This window comes from Mus pahari, chromosome 22 (assembly GCF_900095145.1).
Source record: "Mus pahari chromosome 22, PAHARI_EIJ_v1.1, whole genome shotgun sequence".
Lineage (NCBI taxonomy): Eukaryota > Metazoa > Chordata > Mammalia > Rodentia > Muridae > Mus > Mus pahari.
The window spans coordinates 3,987,699-4,005,974 of record NC_034611.1 but is presented as its reverse complement, the minus strand read 5'-3'; the positions used below and the strand labels follow the sequence as shown (position 1 = coordinate 4,005,974).

The 18,276-nt window shown below is 43.0% G+C and overlaps 1 protein-coding gene across 5 annotated transcripts in view; it reads left to right on the top strand.

Moving 5' to 3' along the window:
* The window catches only part of Xkr9 (XK related 9), a 41,804-nt gene extending 35,670 nt beyond the window's left edge, over positions 1-6,134 (top strand). For 4 of the 5 annotated variants that reach the window (XM_029533379.1, XM_029533382.1, XM_029533381.1 and 1 more), the window contains one exon: positions 3,976-6,134. In XM_029533379.1, coding sequence (XP_029389239.1) covers positions 3,976-4,604 — 629 coding nt within the window. In that variant the 3' untranslated portion in view covers positions 4,605-6,134. The remainder of the gene's footprint in view (positions 1-3,975) is intronic. The other variant, XM_021222422.1, reaches the window with a different exon arrangement.
* Positions 6,135-18,276: the final 12,142 nt, after the last annotated feature.

Here is an 18,276-nt window from a genome sequence, read left to right as displayed (position 1 = left end):
TGTCCAAGCAGTCATATAGTGGTCCTTTGATGTCTGGGTTAGGCAGCAGACCAGCTGAGCTTAGGGCATCTGGGGCCTGAAAAGGGGATTTAAGAGGGGAGACTGGTAATGAGTCATTTTGGCATTGTCTATGGTCAGGCTTTGGCTCAGTGACAGTTTCTTAGCATCTGAAAGCAGGAGGCCGTAGCTTTGTTGATGTGTAAACAGGGGTCCAGCTTCTGGCCTCTGGGTCCAATATCTTTGACAGGTAGGCCATTGGCTGGTGCCAGGGCCCAGATCTCTCATCCATGAGGAGATGAAAGAACTTAGTAGTCACTTTCGGCGACCCCAAAGCTGGTGCAAAATTTTTTTTTCTGGCCCCCAGATCTAAGGAGGCCTCCTGTGGTTGACAGAGTAGGGCTTTTTATTTTATTTTATTTTATTTTATTTTTTAGCAGAGGCTCTGTAGTATAAGTTTTTCAGGGCCTCTGAGAGGTCCTTAGTCTTTTTTAGACATTTTGGTTTGGTTTCTGTTGTCAACAGGAGGTCATTTGTAAACTGTAAGTTTTATTAGCCCTAAGGAAGCTAGTGTGTTTTTTCTCTATTTTCAACATTATCCTGGGCATCTTTTAAGGCCAAGGTTTGAATAGACTCCCCTTACCCCTGGGACATTTTCTGACCCAGTAGCCTCCTCCTCCTTCTTTTTATAAGAAGCACATTGTTCTTTTTCTAAATAGGGGTGTTTTAGGTCCTTATCTTTTTTTGTAGAAGTCATCTGTTTTAGACATTCCCTATACAGGTAGGCCATGGGCCCCACACCAGGGCCTGAGTAAGTGTCTTGGTTTCTAGAAGCCATCTCTTAGAGACTTTTGGTTTGTCTGTGACTGCTAACAGAATCTTTGTCAGACCGTGAGTCTGTTTCTTTTGCTCTTCTACCTGCCTTTTTTTTTCTTTCTATTTTTCTGTCTTTATTTAAACACTTTTTTTTTTTTTTAATCTTTTAGATTCCATTTTCTTGTCCTTGAACCCTTTGGAGTTTCCTGATATCTGGTGTTGTCTAGTTAATAAAGGCTAGAACGATTGCTGTTTTTCATTGTCTTTGGCCAAATTAATGGCTGTCTTTCAGCTGTTTTGAGATCTGCCAACAGAACCTGGCAGATTTAAGAGGCTTTCTTTATCTTTAGTGGTGTCGAAGTCCCAATCTGGGTGGGTTAAGAAAAGCCAGTATCAATAGTTGCTTGGTGAGTTCCTCCGTGGGGCCAGGAACCAGTTTCCTGGCCTCTTTCCTGGCCTCTGTCTGTGGTGAGGAGAACTACAAGAGCTCTTCGAAATCATCTCAAGTGGGGTGAAGAGGACTATCTCTAAGAAATTAAATCTCGAGGGTTGTCTGAAAAAGTGGGAGTTCTGAGTTCTCTAGTTAAAAAGGTCACTAGTGGCAAAGGGCCAATAGTGATGAGGTTGGTTTCTTTGATCACCGATTGACCCAGCTGCATGAAAGAGCAGGATTGACAGACCCAGGTTCCAAAGTCCAATCTTATCTGTATTTTAATCTTTGGGCAGAGGATGCAGAGGGTGGGCGGAGCCTGGAAGAATTTAGTCTGAAGTCCTCCTGGGTTGTCTGTGATCTTACCGTAGTATACCATCTTGTTTATTCTAGCTCTGGGTAGGTGGCTGCACTGAATGCCCCAAGGCACACGAAAGGAAGTAGTTGCTGCTTCTCAGGTTGCTAAGCATGGCAGCATGGTGTCAATGGAGACCCTCTCCTCACAACTCAGAGGCTACATCTGTCCTGACAGGGAGAAGGGCAGCCATTCACTGAGCAAAATAAGTCTGTTCTAAGCTCCAGCGGGGGACGTCTGCCCACCTAGGGCCTCTCCTGCCCTGCTGTCTGGGAACCCATCTCTCTACTCAGCATGGGAAGTAGATGGGAAGTAGGCTATGAGTGTCAGCTTTCTCACTTAAGGACTAAAGTATTCGTAGGCAACCCTTCCACTGAAAACATGGCATTATGTACAATACGTAGAAAGACTTTCCTAAATGCAAAATATCTGATGTAACATATGGAAGTGGGAATGCTCTCAGAAAAATATCTGATGTAACATATGGAAGTGGGAATGCTCTCAGAAAAATATCTGATGTAACATATGGAAGTGGGAATGCTCTCAGCCTGACTAGGACTCATAAGGTGTTTGTACCCTGAGGGATTTTCTGAGTCTCACAAACAGGAGATTCAGTTTTGATGACTTCCCAGAGTGTGGGAGACAGAAGTCAAGTGTGAAGGAAGGCAAATGCTAATTACAGGAAGTAAAAATGTTCTAAAAGAAGATATAGTTACTGAGAGGTTAAAAAAAAAAAAAGCCTCAAACCAACACAAGCCCTACTGACGTCGTTGTAATTAAGTGAACATTAAAGATTTTTGCTAAACACCATTTTGTTTCTCTTTTGGGGAGTTGGAGGGAGAGGGCTGGAGGAATATTTATATGTGCCAAGCTTTCCTTTCTCTGAATGGGAAGTAAGTGAGCAGGTCCACTACAGATAAACTCAGACTGTGCTTTGTGTAGAACTATGACAGTGTGTGTCAAAGGGACAACTACGGGAGCTCCAAGGGATCTCTTCTGGGGGTTACAATTCCGTGTCAAGGGAGCTAAAGTGAGTGACTGCTGGGTTCTTCAAGGACTGTAGAACTTTTCAAACTATGCGTATGTGTTAATTTGGTGGAGATTAAAACCAGGCATGGTGGTGTACATTTGTAATCCCAGCACTCAGGAGCCAGAGGCACACAGCTTAACTTGAGTTTAAAACTACCCTGGACTACATAGCGGACTCTGTTTCACAAAACAAAACAAAATACAGCAAAAACAAAGCAAAGCAAAGCAAAAACAAAACAAAACAGCCAAGCGCCCCCCCCCCAAATCCCCCAATATAAAAACGCCTCACGTTGGCAGGAAAGATGAGTTAGCAGGTAAGGGTACTTACTGCTCTTGCACAAGGGTTCAGGTTCAGGTTCCAAAAGCCATGTGATAACTCATGATTATCCCTAACTCTAGTTCCAGGAGACCCAGTGCCCTCTTCTGACCTCCACGGGCACCAGGCACATGTAGGCAAAACAGCCATAGATATAAGATTGAAAAAACAAAACCCCAGCACATCAGACAATTTAAGAGAAAGCAGTATTTTAATTAAAGAATAGGAAGAAAGTTAAGTCCAGAGTCTTAGTGTTTTGTGCCAAAATCAAGAGAGGAGAACGATGTTTGTAAGGAGATTCATCTAGCAATGTCATTGGAAATCTGGCTGTACATGTGTAGACTTCAGATACTGTATACTCCAAGGAACTCATAGTCTGTATTCTGTGTGACTATTTCTTTCTGGCTTTGCTTATATTTGCTTCACTTTTTAAACCATCCTCTGCTTTGACAGTGAGGTAGTAATGACTTGTATTTCCAGAACAGTAATGAACTTCTGCTGTGTGCTGGTAAAGGTGCCAAATCTATAGAACTTTGTAAATTTTGGAGTCTGTTTGTTCATAAGACTTAGAGTCTGTAGGTTCTGAAAAAATTATTTTGTTAATGATGTATACTTATGTTAAATTTTCTTTTTAACTGTCTCATAATCCATTAAGCCATCTCCCAATGAATTAAGTATGGGTATAGGGTTAAAGCCAAATAGTGTAGAAAACCGACTTACAACTGTAGTGTTTAGCCAAAGTATTATTTACTGAATCTATTCAAGATAATTCTAAAGTAATATGATATAGTTGATTAGCATACCAACAAAGATTAGTTCCATCACTTTCTAGTTGCACAATAAGAATCAAGGAATATATTTCTTCAAACCTCAGCTCCACTAATGCAATGTGGGGATATCAAAGAATTAGACATATAAGCTATGGCCTGTGTCTACACTGCTAGAGCATGCATGGCAATGCTACTTTATTGTTACTAATATTACTGTTACCATTTCTAACATAGTGTGTTTTTTGTTTTTTGTTTTGGGTAGGTATGGTCATCTTCGTTTCCTGCTGTGCTATTTCTTGGTCAACTGTCGACTATCAAATAGCTTTAAGAAGATCATTGCCCGATAAAAAGCCCCTCGGAGGACTCTGGCCCAAAGTCATGTATCTCTTTTACAAGTTGTTTACCTTGTTATCCTGGATGTTGAGTGTCGTACTTCTGCTGTTCGTAGACGTGAGGCTTGCTTTGCTTCTGCTGCTATTTCTCTGGATCATAGGCTTCATATGGGCAGTTATAAACCATACTCAGTTTTGCAATTCTGTAAGTATGGAGTTCTTATATAGGATCGTGGTTGGATTCATCCTTGTGTTTACGTTTTTTAATATTAAGGGGCAGAATACCAAATGCCCAATGTCTTGTTATTACACCCTCAGGGCGCTAGGCACCCTAGGAATCTTGACTGTCTTCTGGATTTACCCCCTGTCTATCTTTAACTCGGACTATTTTATCCCTATTAGTGCCACCATAGTTCTTGCTCTTCTCCTTGGGATTATTTTTCTTGGTGTTTATTATGGAACTTTTCACCCAAATAGAAATGTAGAAACACAATGTGATGAGACTGATGGAAAAGCACCTCAGAGAGATTGTAGAATAAGATATTTTCTAATGGACTAAGTTGTGAATTCATGAGAAATGTTTTATTTATTTTTTTTGTTTCATCGCCTAGTAAAGAAAATGTCTGTCATACGTATGTGCTGTTACTTCATCACCTCTGACTGAAATGAGTTATGGCACATGGTGAATGAGAGCATAATAATATTTTATGGTTTAAAATAATTTCTCCTATGTGTTGCTGAGGATCAGGCCTGCGCATGCTATGTAAACATTCCACCCCTGAGTTGCACCCCCAGCCATCTTGCGGGTCCCAAAAGTCTTGAGTATTGAGGTAGTTGCTTTCTGTCTGATAGAGCTGCCATGTTGTTCCTCAAGTAGAAGAAACAATGTGGTCCCACGAGGTTCATAGTGAGCTGCTCTGCAGCTTTGCCCTCATTGTTCCTAGGACCACTGTACCTACTGTGAACAACCACAACCGCAAGAGAAGGGAAAGACTAGCGTCTTGCCCCGCCCTCCCAACTCTCTTCAGTCAACACAGGGCTTCTGAGTTGGAACCAGGGTGATAAAGGGGTGGAGGAATAGGAAAGCAAATTCTTAGGGTTGGACCTACTGTGCTCTCTCTGTGAACTCCCCAATTGAGAAACAGAAAGCAGAGTCTGAGAAGACTGAAAATTCATTGTTTACTGATTGTACCATGTTATAGACACATTTTAATGAGTATATAGTAATTATACATAACAATGGATGTCATTATGTCACACAGGATGGAATGTACTTCAGTCATGTTCACCCTGCTTCCCCTCTTGCTCTACTCTTAGTCCTGCTGACCGTCTTTCCCAACTAGTTCCCCTCCTTTTACATCTTAGTTTTTGATTTTTACGACTTGATGAGTTTACAGGAGCATTGGCAATTTATGTCTTTCCCTTCTCAGCAACCATTGACTGACTGTAAATCCTTAGTGGGGGTGGGCCTCTCTGCGCTCTCTCCTCCCTCCATAACAGTGCCAATGGGCTCACTTTCCCATACATAGCTGTGAGTTCAAGAATGCAACAGCTATGTAACTCCTTAAAGTCAACATTCTAGATTACCCCCACCTGCACCTCTTACATTCTTTCTGATCCTTCTTTCAGGCTGGTCCCTGTGCCTTGGAGGGGTGACACCAATGTCCCATTATAGCTGGGCACTCATTCTCAGAACTTGACCAGTTATCTGTCTCCACGGTCACCAGTGAGCACTGCACAAAGAAACTTCTCTGAGGAAAGCTGACTGCAGTGCCAAACTATCAGGATGGGGGTTTAGAAGGCGACTGATGGGCACATCATATCCAGTTAGCAAGGCAGCAGTTGTAGCTTCCTCGGGGCCTACGATGTGCCCCAGCCACAGGCTTGTAACTGGGCTTACAAAACCAGCTGCATAATCCCTCTTGTGGAACAGGGATCAGAGCTTCTTCATATAATATGTCTTAATTATTATCTCTAACAAGTAGTTTTAACTCAGACTTTTTCGATTAATTTATTTGGTCACTTTACATCTCAGTCACAGTCCTCCCCTCCTCCCATCACAAGCCCCTCCCCTTCCCCCTCTTTTCCTCTGAAAAGGAAGAAGACCCTGGGTACCAACCCACCCTGGAACATTAACTCACTGCAGGACTAGGCACATCTCTCCCACCGAGGCCAGACAAGGCAGCCCAGTTAGGGGAACATGATCCACCAGGAGGCTACAGAGTCAGGGACAGTCCCTGCTCCAGTTGTTGAGGCACCTGCATGAAGACTAAGCTGCACATCTGCTTATGTATGTGGGGTGTGTGTGTGTGTGGTCCAGCCCATGTGTGCTCTTTGGTTGGTGGTTCAATCTTTGGGAGACCCCATGGGTCCAGGTAGTTGACTCCATTGGTCTTCCTGTGGAGTCCCTGTCCCCTAGGTCCCTCAATCCTTCCCACAAGTCTTCCACTAGACTCCTCAGACTACTGTTTAGCTGTGGGTCTCTGCATCTGTTTCTATTGGTTGCTGGATGGAGCATCTCAGAGGACAGTTATGCTAGGCTCCTATCTGCAAGCATAACAGAGTATCATTAATAGTGTCAGGGATTGATTCTTGCCCATGGGATGGGTATCAAGTTGGGCCAGTCAGTGGTTGACCATTCCCTCAGTCTCTGCTCCATCTTTGTTCCTGCACTTCTTGTAGGCAGGATAAATTTTGGGTTGAAGGTTTTGTGAGTGGGTTGCTATCCTTATTCCTCTACTAGGAGTTCTGTCTGACCACAGGGAGTGGCCTCTTCAGGCTCCATAGTCCCCACTGCTGGGAGTCTCAGCTGGAGTCACTCTCACAGACTCCCTGGAGACTCCCCTGTCCCAGGTATCTAGAGATGTTTTCTGTTCACTCTCAAGGCCATCTTTCCCCAGCTTTCTCTACACCTGATTCCCAGTCCTTCCATTCCCTTACCCATCCTCTCTCACACCCTGTTCCCCGTCTCCAGCCACATCATAAGACTATTTTATTGTCCATTCTGAGTGAGATTGAAGCATCCTTCCTTGGGCCCTCCTTATTATTTAGCTTCTTTGTGTCTATGGATTATAGCATGTTTATCCTGTACTTTATGGCTAATATCCACTTATGTGAGTACATACATACATGTCCTTTTTGGGTCTGGGTTTCTAGTTCTATCCATTTGCATGCAAATTTTATGATGTCCTTGTTTTAATGGCTGAGTAGTATCCCATTGTTTTAGTGAGAAGCACATTTTGGTTCTAGGAGGAATTAGGAGGATGCTTCATGAGGCTGAGTTCCCAAAAGGGTCAAAGCTTTCCCCAGTAAGCTACCTCGGACTCAGTTCTCTACTCTCCTCCTTGAGGTTTGTTGCCCTGCTAACTAAAGTCAAAGTTTACAATTGTCTGGACAGCCTTCTGGCCTTGGCACAAAATGGAGGAACTCCTTCACTAGCAGGACTTCCCTTTCTCTGACCTTAACCCCCACATGCCTCCACCTACAGCATGTCATAAAACCTTAGATTACAAATTCAGCTTCTTTCTCCCTGTAAGGACCTGTGCAGCTCACACCTGAGATTCCTGGAATGCCTCACTATGTTAATAAGGCATCGGTGCCTTAAGCCTTCATCCAACGACATTTGACCACACAGGATATTTCTGACACCCCCACTCCATCTCTAAAGCTATACAGTCCTTGAATCGTCCCAAGTGAAGTTGATCTGTCTCTCCATACTGGTCCTGGTGTGTCATCATTACTTTATGTAATTAAAGGGCTTTGAATCTCTGCTCCATTTGCTGTCCTGGACCAACAGCAGCTGATGACTCTGGGGGCAGGGAGGGTCACAAGGCTTAATGAATGAATCCTTTAAAATGCATTTTCTGTTACCAATGGAAAAAGTGGACACATCATACGTAGTCCTATAATAATAAAAAGAACCTGTTGAATAACTTGAGAAGAGCAAACCTAAAAGATAAAACAGATCACGAGAACCAAAGCTGTTTGAGAATATTAACTACTCTGTTGGGCGTGTTGCTAGGCCCTGTTGACCCAGAGCAGATGTGAATAGTCAGGTGTTTGCAAAGGTCTAATGCTGAAGCATTGACAAAAGCCAACAGACCAGCTTTTAGAATGTTTATTGAAATATTAGCAATTTTCATTTCCTAGTAATAGAGGTAAAAAATAACAGAGGTGGCTGTATTTATATAATTATATAGATTTTGAAAAGTGCAGTAAAATACTCCCTGTGCTTTTAAAAGTAAACAACCCTGGGTAAGAACTGTCTAACTATCTACTCTTTAAATTCTCTCTCTCTCTCTCTCTCTCTCTCTCTCTCTCTCTCTGCACACGCACACATGTGTGTATTCATGTATGCATGTGCAGATATGCATGAACCACAGTACAACTTGAACTGTTGGACCTTGCCTTTCACCTTGCTTGTGGGGAGCCACAGCCCCTGGAGCCGCACCCCAACATGGCGCCTACAGAAAGAGAGTTCTTATAATAAACAAGTCCTTATTTGGCTGCTGCTGTTATCCCTGCTGATCATTGGCTGAGCTCGCTTGCCTGGCAAAGCTACATTGCCTGGTGTGATTGGTCAGCATGAATGATTATATTGGGCTCTTCCCCGGGGTTCAAGGGAGATGAAGATTGAAGCTTGCTGAATAAACTTCTGTTAGAAGAACTGGTGGTTGTGTCTTCCTTGCTAGTTGAGAGGGCGCAACAAGTGGTGGCCCGTACGGGGACCCAACTCCCCTACCGAAGATTTCAGAACTTTCAGCAGCCAGGATTTGCCAGCAGGCAGGGTAAGTTCACAGTAAGTGAGACAACCCCAGGAGTTTGGGGAAGGACCTCTGGGAAGCATAGATGCTAGAGCAAGGTCGCAAGGAAGCAGGCACTAAGCAAAGGTGAAAGGATCCCGGAGTAGGGACGAATTTTGAAGGATCCTGGAGCAGGGACGATTTAACAAGGTTCTCGGTAAAGAGGCATAACAGAAAGCTCTCAGTACAGAGACAAAGTTAAGTTCCCGGGGTTACGGGACAGAGTTAGGTTCTCAGCACAGAGAACTTAAAACTGAAGAGAGCAAGAGGAGATTGCAGCAGAAAAAATGAAAGTAAGAGCGGTGTTGGTGCAGCTGTTAGTAATTTTGAATTTAATTAAATCTTGCCTGGCAGACAGGAGTGGAGGGTATGCTGCCAAGTTAGAAAAGTTTTCCTGTGGCCAGGCTGGGTATTTTAAAAGAGATCGCTTTTTCAATCGCCCACGACCAACTACTGTAGCTCCCGTGAGATGTCTAAAATCATGTCATAAAGGCTCATGCAGCAGAAGCAGAAAAATGCAGACGAGAAGCCAGCAGAGGAGAAAAGAGGCTAAAGAACAAGAGAGTGAGGAGGGAAGTTTAGATGAATCATCTGACAGTGGAGACCCAGACCCATGTTTGAGCCAGCTGCCCTCATTACCACTTAAATCAAAGCAGCTGGCTCAACTCCCTTGTTAACTCTCAGCTGAAAACTGGAAATGGTGCTTCCAAAATACTGCCTTCCATATATTAAATGTAACCTCTGTGCAGTTTCAGAATTTTTCTCATGTAGCTAATTTGTCCCGCGAAACAGGATGAAAGAATTGCAGGCATATAACATCCGTGTGGAGATTGCCACCACTCAGCAGTGGTTGAAGATGATCTAGAGGACCTTCAGCTTCCTCAAGGATTGGGGAGGGATGGTCTTCTGGGGAATTTTTGCTGTGTACTGTATGCATGTTTTGCCTGTGGTGTATGTGTCGGTTACAGTGTAGCCAGGCTCGTACTACTGCCACAGTCGCTCAAGCCTTTGCAGCGGTGGAGGCAGGTCAGCCTTCCCCAAATTTGGCTTGCAGCCATAAAAAGTTAAGTTTCTTCCTGATCGTCACACTCGGGATGCGAGGCTGAGCACTGCACGAGGGTTAGCTTGAATGCTGTGAAGCCACCCTCGGAAGACATGTCTGAGTGCATGAAGGTTGTACCCAGGATCCTCCCCCTGGGAAAATTGGTACGGGATGGGTCTGGGTCACTACAGGGGATGAGTCTGTGGTGATGCCAGTACAATGTCCCATGTCTTGCACACCAGGGACCAGACCTCTATCTTCGCCCGTTGTGTTGCTTGCACCTTTTAATACAAAACAGGGGGAACTGTGGGGAGTCACAGCCCCTGGGGCTGCACCCCAACATGGCGCCTACAGGAAGAGAGTTCTTATAATAAACTAGTCCTTATTTGGCTGCTGCTGTTATCCCTGCTGATCATTGGCTGAGCTCGCTCTCCTGGCAAAGCTACGTTGCCTGGTGTGATTGGTCGGCGTGAATGATTATATTGGGCTCTTCCCCGGGGTTCGAGGGAGATGAAGATTGAAGCTTGCTGAATAAACTTCTGTTAGAAGAACTGGTGGTTGTGTCTTCCTTGCTGGTCGAGAGGGCGCAACACTTGCTCATTGCTCTGTGTGCCAAGATGACTGGCCTGAGAGCTCGTGGGGGATTCCTGTCACCCGCCTCCGTTTCCCATCTCATGGATGTCTCATGCATCTCATCATTACAGATGTGTGCTTCTGAACATTGATTCTAGGTCTCTGCACTCAGACAGTGGTGCTACCCAGTGAGCAGCTGCCCCTCCAGAGCTGGAGACTCTGTAGTTTACCTTGGGGACACAATTCTAACATGTTTGCCATTAGATCTGATTCTTGTATGACTCTTGTCTGTCTGTCTGTCTGTCTGACTCTTTTCCTGATATAGAAGTTTGAATTGGTAGGATATCTTTCACCTTTACAAGTGTTTATTTCATTATTAAGTAGCAATTCCATTCATTGGTGATCATTCAAGTCATTGTTGCTTTCTGTGTAATGTGTTGTTACTTTCTGGTAGTTTTTTTGAGATTTTTACAACTCATTTTGCTCTGTGCTAGTTTGACCACTGTGTTGATGAGTATGGTTTCTTCCTTATATTGATCTCAGCTTGTGTTTCTTCAAGTCTCTAGAAAATTACATTCTTGGTTATTACCAAGTTAGGAAGCATCTGGCTATTGTTCACATCCTGTCTCTGCTCCTGAACTGACACTGTTCACAGCTGTACTAGCCTTCTTGATAATGCCCTACACATTTGTCTCCCTACGGCTGATCCCAGTGTGTCGTCATTAATGTATGACTAAGGTGGCTTCCGAATGTCTGCTCTATTTGCTCTCATGGACCAACATCTGAAGCTCATTTTTTCCCAATTTAGTTTTTTGTTCCTCAGGTTAGAATTGTCTAAAATTTATCAATTTATTTTTCTTCCTTAAATTTTATGTTACTTGTTCCACTAATCAAAAATTCATATACATTACATTATTATATTCTAGGATTTTCATGGTTTATGGATGCTAAGGTTTGATGTGCTTATTCATCATAAGCTTATTTTTCTTCATATCCTTGATTGTGATGATAATAGTTCCTTTATAATTTTTTTATTCTGATATTTAGGTCATTCTGGGAATGGTCTTTATTTGTTGTGTCTTTCCTTGTAAATGGGACATATTTCTATGTTTCCTTGTATATATACTCCAAATTTTCATTTTGTCTTGGCTTTATGAATAATCTCTTTCAGAGCCTGTCTTTTATTTTAAAAATCTTAATTATATTTATTTGTTTCCTGTGTGCACGAAGCAGGACAAGTGTCTGGAGTCCGAGGATAAGCTGGAGAGGAGGGTGTTCTCCTGACATCGGGTGGCTCCTGGGGATTGAACTTAGGCAGTCAGGCCTGGTGGCAGCGTCTTTACCTGCTGATCCATCTTGGCTGCCCCAAATGCCAGGCTCTTTTGATTCTGTGTGTTGCTCACAGTCATTGATTTTCCTTTTGACAGGCATCTTACTTGAACTTGAACTTTTGAACATGCAGTAATGTTTATCTTTAGGTTGGTTGTGTGGAACACGTTCTTCACATACATGATTCAGAAGCAGCCACAGGCCAATGCAGTGATTTCTCCTTTCTAGTGGTGTTCTCTTTTCCAAGATCCCCTCTCTGTTTTGAGCAACTCCAGTCACCACACATTTTGTCACTTGGGCCTGAAAGCCACCAAGACCGTAGATTTTCTAGAAATTTATTTTTAAAAGATTTCTATTTGTTGTTAACTTTTATTTGTGTGTGTATGGTGTATTTTGTGTGTGCATACTATATGTGTATGTGTGTGAGTGTGTGTGTGTGTGTGTGTGTGTGTACTTGTCAGTGCATGTGTCTGCACATTTGTGTGGAGGACAGAGGTCTCTTTGGGATATCTTTCCTTGACCATGTTCCAGGGCCTCTCACTGAGCTTTAGCTCATTGATTTCACCAGTCCAACCAAGTGGCCAACGGATGTGCCCGTCTCTGCAGCCCCAGCTCATTTGCAAGGCTGCCCCCATCCCCACTGTTACCCAGGCCCCAGGAGCCCACGTAGCTCCCATAGCTCCCAGCAGCAGGCGCGTTTCCAGCCGATCCATCAATCACCCCTGCCCTCTCTGCTCTCTGTGCTGTCTCTTGTGAACACCAAGATGTTCTTGTTGGTTTTGCTTATCATTCAAGTGCTTTGAGGTACTTCCTGACCAGTTCATAGTGGTTATTTGTGAGAGTTGTGCAGTTGTCACGAATGCATTTTTATTCATTTTAGCATTTTCTGTAATATTTGCTAATCTTATTATAATATTACCTTAAGCACCCCACTTAAACTGTTTTTGGTTAATCATTAATTCTCTATGTCCACTATTTAACTCTCATAAAGCCTTGGCGACAGAATACTAAAAAGCCTGCTAGGTTGCTGGCACATACTAGCAGATCAAGGACCCTTAGGATGCAGTCCTTCTTCAGAGTCTGCAGCTTGGATAACCAGGAACCAAGACTACAGAACTCAAACCACTAGTCAAAAGGATGGAATCTGAGTTGGATCTTGGACCTGGGTGAAACTCGACAAAAGATCATGAGAGTGCCACCAGCCTGGAGGCTTTCGATAACTACTCTCCTCTGTCCCTTAAGAATCAATCCAAAATGAGATTTCAAACCACCTGGACAGGATAATCATCTCCTGGGAGTTATTCATCCTAGAAACAGCATGAAACAGTGCAAACTCACCTACAGACGTGGGTTGCCACCCTGCCGTCTCTGGCCGTTGGCCACCTCACCCCATGCCCTCAGTGGTCCTGTTGCCCAGGCCGAGCATCCTCTTGGAGGCCACCTGGCTTTACTGGTAGTAAATGCTTTCTGTTTTCTGTGCTCTGAACTCCTTCCCTGGACATCAAGAAAAGCCAGGAGAGGGCTGGGCGAGGGCCTGGGAACACCAGTTTCGTACGGTACAGGCAGTCCTGTCAGGAATCCCAAGGTTTTCATCTCAAGTTCGGTTACCTCCTCTGGGGCCACACAGTCTTTATTTGGTGAGTAGGCTAAGGTTTCTGTGAGAAGCCTAGAGCTGGCACTGTTATACGTACTTTAAAGTTATCAAATTGTTTATTTGGCCATAATATAGTTTAACAATTTCTGCCCAAGTGATTTTCAGCCTTGACATAAGATAGAACTAAACATGCACTTAGCCATAGACTTAGATAAGTGGTTAGATCCTAGTTAGATGTTTTGCCTAGTTTGCCTATCTTAAAGATGAATTTTTAATATTCAATAATTTTTTTATCTGTTTCCTGTGTCATTCACTTATGGCTTATCGCACTTTAAATTTATTTTAAGATTGTAAAGTACTAGGTTTTAAGTCTTTTCTTGGTAACTCTGTATATATAAAAGGTTTTTAGAAGTTTAGGAAAATAGAGGCTAAAGAGATGGTTCATCCAGTTGGACACAGTGGGAGATGCCTGCGCTAAGCCTGATGTCCCAAGTTTCATCTCTAGGACCTACGTGGTGGAAGGAGAGACCCCAAACCTGAAAGTCAACCTCATGCCCTCATGCATGCTCCGCATGTGCACACGCACACACACGAGCAGACGCACACTAAATGCTATGTAATTTTAAAAACCAGAAGAAGAGGATAATGACACTAAAGGATACCCACATATGCTTAAATCTTTCACGTTAACTGTAAATATGGATGCATTCGTCTTAGAACGATGCCTCACAAGCTTTAGCTGGTATCAGAATTACCTGGACAGCCACTAAATTAGACTGATAGTGTCACCACTAGAGGCCAATGTGAGACTTGAGCTTTGAGGTCTGAGGCCCCAGGTGCTGTTGATGCTGGAGAACCAACCCTCTAAGTTCTAAAGAACTACCTTAAACGTAACCACTAGAGGGCGACAGAATCACAGAGAAATTGGGCTGGGCGAACTGCTTTACCATCTGTTCCCCTTGCCAACTCCTTTCACAAGTCAGGAGACTATTAAAATTACACACCAATTCTTATATTATTGCTCACTCCCAATGTAGTCTAGAGCAGAGTTTGTGTTTGTGACTGTGAGTGTCAGTGGTAATAGAGGATCTCTCAGTCGGTCTGTGCCTATTAAAGGCCTATTATAAAGTCAAACATTTGTACTCCTATTTAGTAGTCTTTAAGGGTTAACAGAAACTATTTGCTGTTCCCAAAGATACTCCATTCTGATATTAGATCTATTTTATTGAGAGGAAAATTACATATGTGCTGTGTGGTATGTATTGTTTTAAGACTTGTGCCTTTTATTTTGTGAAAATAAAGATGAAACGTCTTAAAATAATGACTTTTATGTATAGAGAACCCAAGTGTATAGAGGTTAAGTATCACAGAATATAGTGAGCTTGCAATTCCTTTATAGGACTTAAAGTTGAGAGACACCGAAAGATGTCTGCCAGAATGTTAAATGTTCACTTCGTCTGTTCTGGGGTAAAATTCTAAGGTATCTTACTGATGCTGTTACTCTTTTAAACTTCTCTTTTGGCGGATAACGTTTTGGTGGTTAACTTGTGCTGGGTTATATTGACTATCAACTTGACAGGATCTAGTCATCTGGGGGACAAGTGTCTGGGCATAGATGTGGGAGAGCTTATCTGGGGGACAAGTATCTGGGCACACATGAAGGAGAGATCATCCAGGGACGAGTGTCTGGGCACAGATGCAGGAGCTCTTCTATAGTAGATTGACTGGGGTGGGAAGACTCAGTCTATTTGCTGGGCAGAGCTCAAAGGATAACGCAACCTGACTATCAATCAGTACTCAGTGGTCTCTGCTTCCTGACTGTGGGAGCGAGTGAGCGCTGCTTCCTGCTCTGCCGCCCAGCCTTCTATGTAGAGATGGACTGTGCTTTTGGGAGTTATAAGTCACGATAAACCCTCCCCCTTGGTTATGAGTTTTGTTGCAGCAATGAAACAAGTAACTAATACAATACCCTCTTAACTAGTCACTTGATCAGCAATTACTCTCCATTCTATTCTAGAACTCAACATTTTCATTAACATATATTAGTTGTACTTAACAGTGAGATTCATTGTGATAATTTATGCATGTACATGGTGTTTTCAACCATCTCCCCCCCTTACCCTGACTGGTCCTCCTTCCATGCCTGTAACCCTTACTCTTCTCACCTGGCTCCTCCTACTTTCATATCCTCTCTCTTTCTGTATACACAATTACCCTTATTCCATAATGAGCAGTATGATGAGAAAACAGCGTGCTGTGTGCCAACTCTGGTGAACACCTTGGCAATTACGATTACATGATTGTCATTAGCTGTGCTAATTTGGTGGGAATTTTGTCAGTGCCCTTCACAGGCGTAACACAGTAACCCTTGAGGTATGAAGGATTCAGAAGACAGTGGTAACACTCAAATTCTGTAAAAGATGGGAATCCATCACTTAGAATGGCCTGCATACTGACTGGTCTCATGCCACGACATCATAACTAGTTTAAAATTCCCCCCCCCCTGCTTTGGGGAGGGGATCCCTCAGCTCTTTCTTCACCGTTTGAGTCATCACTTCTTAGTTTGTCCCTCTGCCACGGTGGTACTTGTCTCAGCCAGAGACTCCTGTGGCCAGCATGCTGCAGGAGATGCTATTCATTGCTGCCCTGCGTGGACACCATCCGTTGCTGGTTCCCACATGGTAAGCTGCCGGGGAAAGGCAAGTTTATAAACAAAGAGATAAAGACTGCTATTTGAAGGCTTCCCAAGTTGTTGGTCAAGCCAGCTTCTGGAGCAACAGCAATGGCAAAGCCACATGGAACCGGAACCAGAGTGGCCCCAGAATCAAGCTGAAGAAAATGCAGAGGTAGTCCTTTATACAGGTCTCTTCCAAGACCCAGTCTCTGGTTTATTAATATCAATAGACATGGTTCCTGAGTCTCCAGCTCAGTTCTAGTTTGACTTCTGTAGGTCATGCAACCAGGGCCTATGGTGTCTCTAGCAATGGGGTTCTAACAACTAGTTATGAAAGAAATGCAGAAGGAGCTGCAGTTGCCTGGATTGTTTGAGAGCCCAGGACTGCCCTCACCAATGAATTGTAGGCAGGCAGTTCACTTGCAACACTGAGATTTTCATTTAGTAGCCAAAGGTTCTGGAAACACTTTATCTACCCATGCAGGGCACCTCCATTCCAACTTTTCCTAAAAAACAAGTTTTATTAGCTTACCAAATATCAGACTATTGGAGAATTTTTATACAGATCCAAAATCCAAGTGTGACTCTTCGAGTTGCAGTGGTTATAGTAGTAGCAATAATAATGATAATCATTATTACAGTCATGAGAAGCTTCTGAGATACTACATGCGGCAATATTTTAAGAATTCTTTATTTTTTTAAACTTAAAAACATTATTATTGCTTTATTTACATTTCAAATGCTATCCCGAAAGTTCCATATACCCACACCCCCCCCCCGCTCCCCTACCCACCCACTCCCACTACTTGGCCCTGGCCTTCCCCTGTGCTGGGTCATATAAAGTTTGCAAGACCAAGGGGCCTCTCTTCCCAATGATGGCCAATTAGGCCATCTTCTGCTACATATGCAGCTAGAGACTCGAGCTCAGGGGGTACTGGTTAGTTCATATTGCTGTTCCACCTACAGGGTTGCAACCCCCTTCAGCTCCTTGGGTACTTTCTCTAGGTCCTATTTTGAGAATTCTTAATAGTCCTCCAAATTTTCTATTTTTGAGATTTTTTTCCTTCAATATATAGTATTTTTTGAGCATGGTTTTGATACCTTGTTATATACTTACAAAAGCTTTGTATGAAATAATAAACGTATGAAAGTGGGAAATAAAATGACAAGTTTAATACTTTTGCATAAACACATTAGTGTTTATTGGAATGCGTATGTAGCCTATCTTTCCTGACATATGGAAAATGTAGTCTACAGATACTTCATTTTATTATTTGAGAAACGTTCTCTCTATGTAGACTAGGTTGATCTCCAATTCAGAGAGACCAGCCTACCTCTGTTCTCCAGATGCTGAGATTAAAAACATGTGCCACCATGCCTAGCTTACAGGACAACTAATTCAGAAAGCAGCTCATAATGAATGAGCCAATGAAGAAAGCTTAGATGCCAAGTAAGTTGCAGACATTTGAAGGATTCCAGAATATTTGTGATGTATGTATGCATGCAGATACTTAGATGCCTACTAGATTTTTTTCAATGTATAGTGATACAGTTATTTTTATTACATTTTTCCTGGACCATACATTTCTGGAGTTGTGGTCTCTCTAAGATTATTCACGGGACAATGGTCAGCTAGAAAACTCCAATTTACATTTTATTTTGTGTCTGGTTCTGTGTTTGTAAACTCAAGGATAGCCCTCTTGAGTAAAAGATTATAATTCTACATCCCCCAGGAAACTCCACAGAGTGTGGACAGGGTTGCCATTAGAAGTAGAAAGCTTTTTGAATCCCTATAAAAGTGAAGCTGGGCTCAGTTGGTAATGTACTTGCTTGGCATGCGTAAAGCCCCGTGTTTAACACCCAACAGCATAGAGATGGGTGTAGTGAAACACCTGTGGTACAGAACTCAAAAGCGGAGAAATGAGGATAAGAAGTTAAAAATTCACCATGAATACCTTGAAGCAAATCTAGACTACATGAAACTCTCAAAACAAAACAAAACAAAACAACAACAACAACAATGTAATGTGTGTATTTGGTTTGGGGATTGCTGTGATAAAACACTGACCAAAAACAACTTGGGGGAAGAAAGGCTTTACTTATCTTACAATTTGTACTCCTTCATTGAGGGATGCCAAGGCAGGTACTCAAAGCAGGAGCCTGAAGCAGAGACCACGGAGGAACAATGATTCCTGGCTTTCTTCCCCTGGCTTGGTC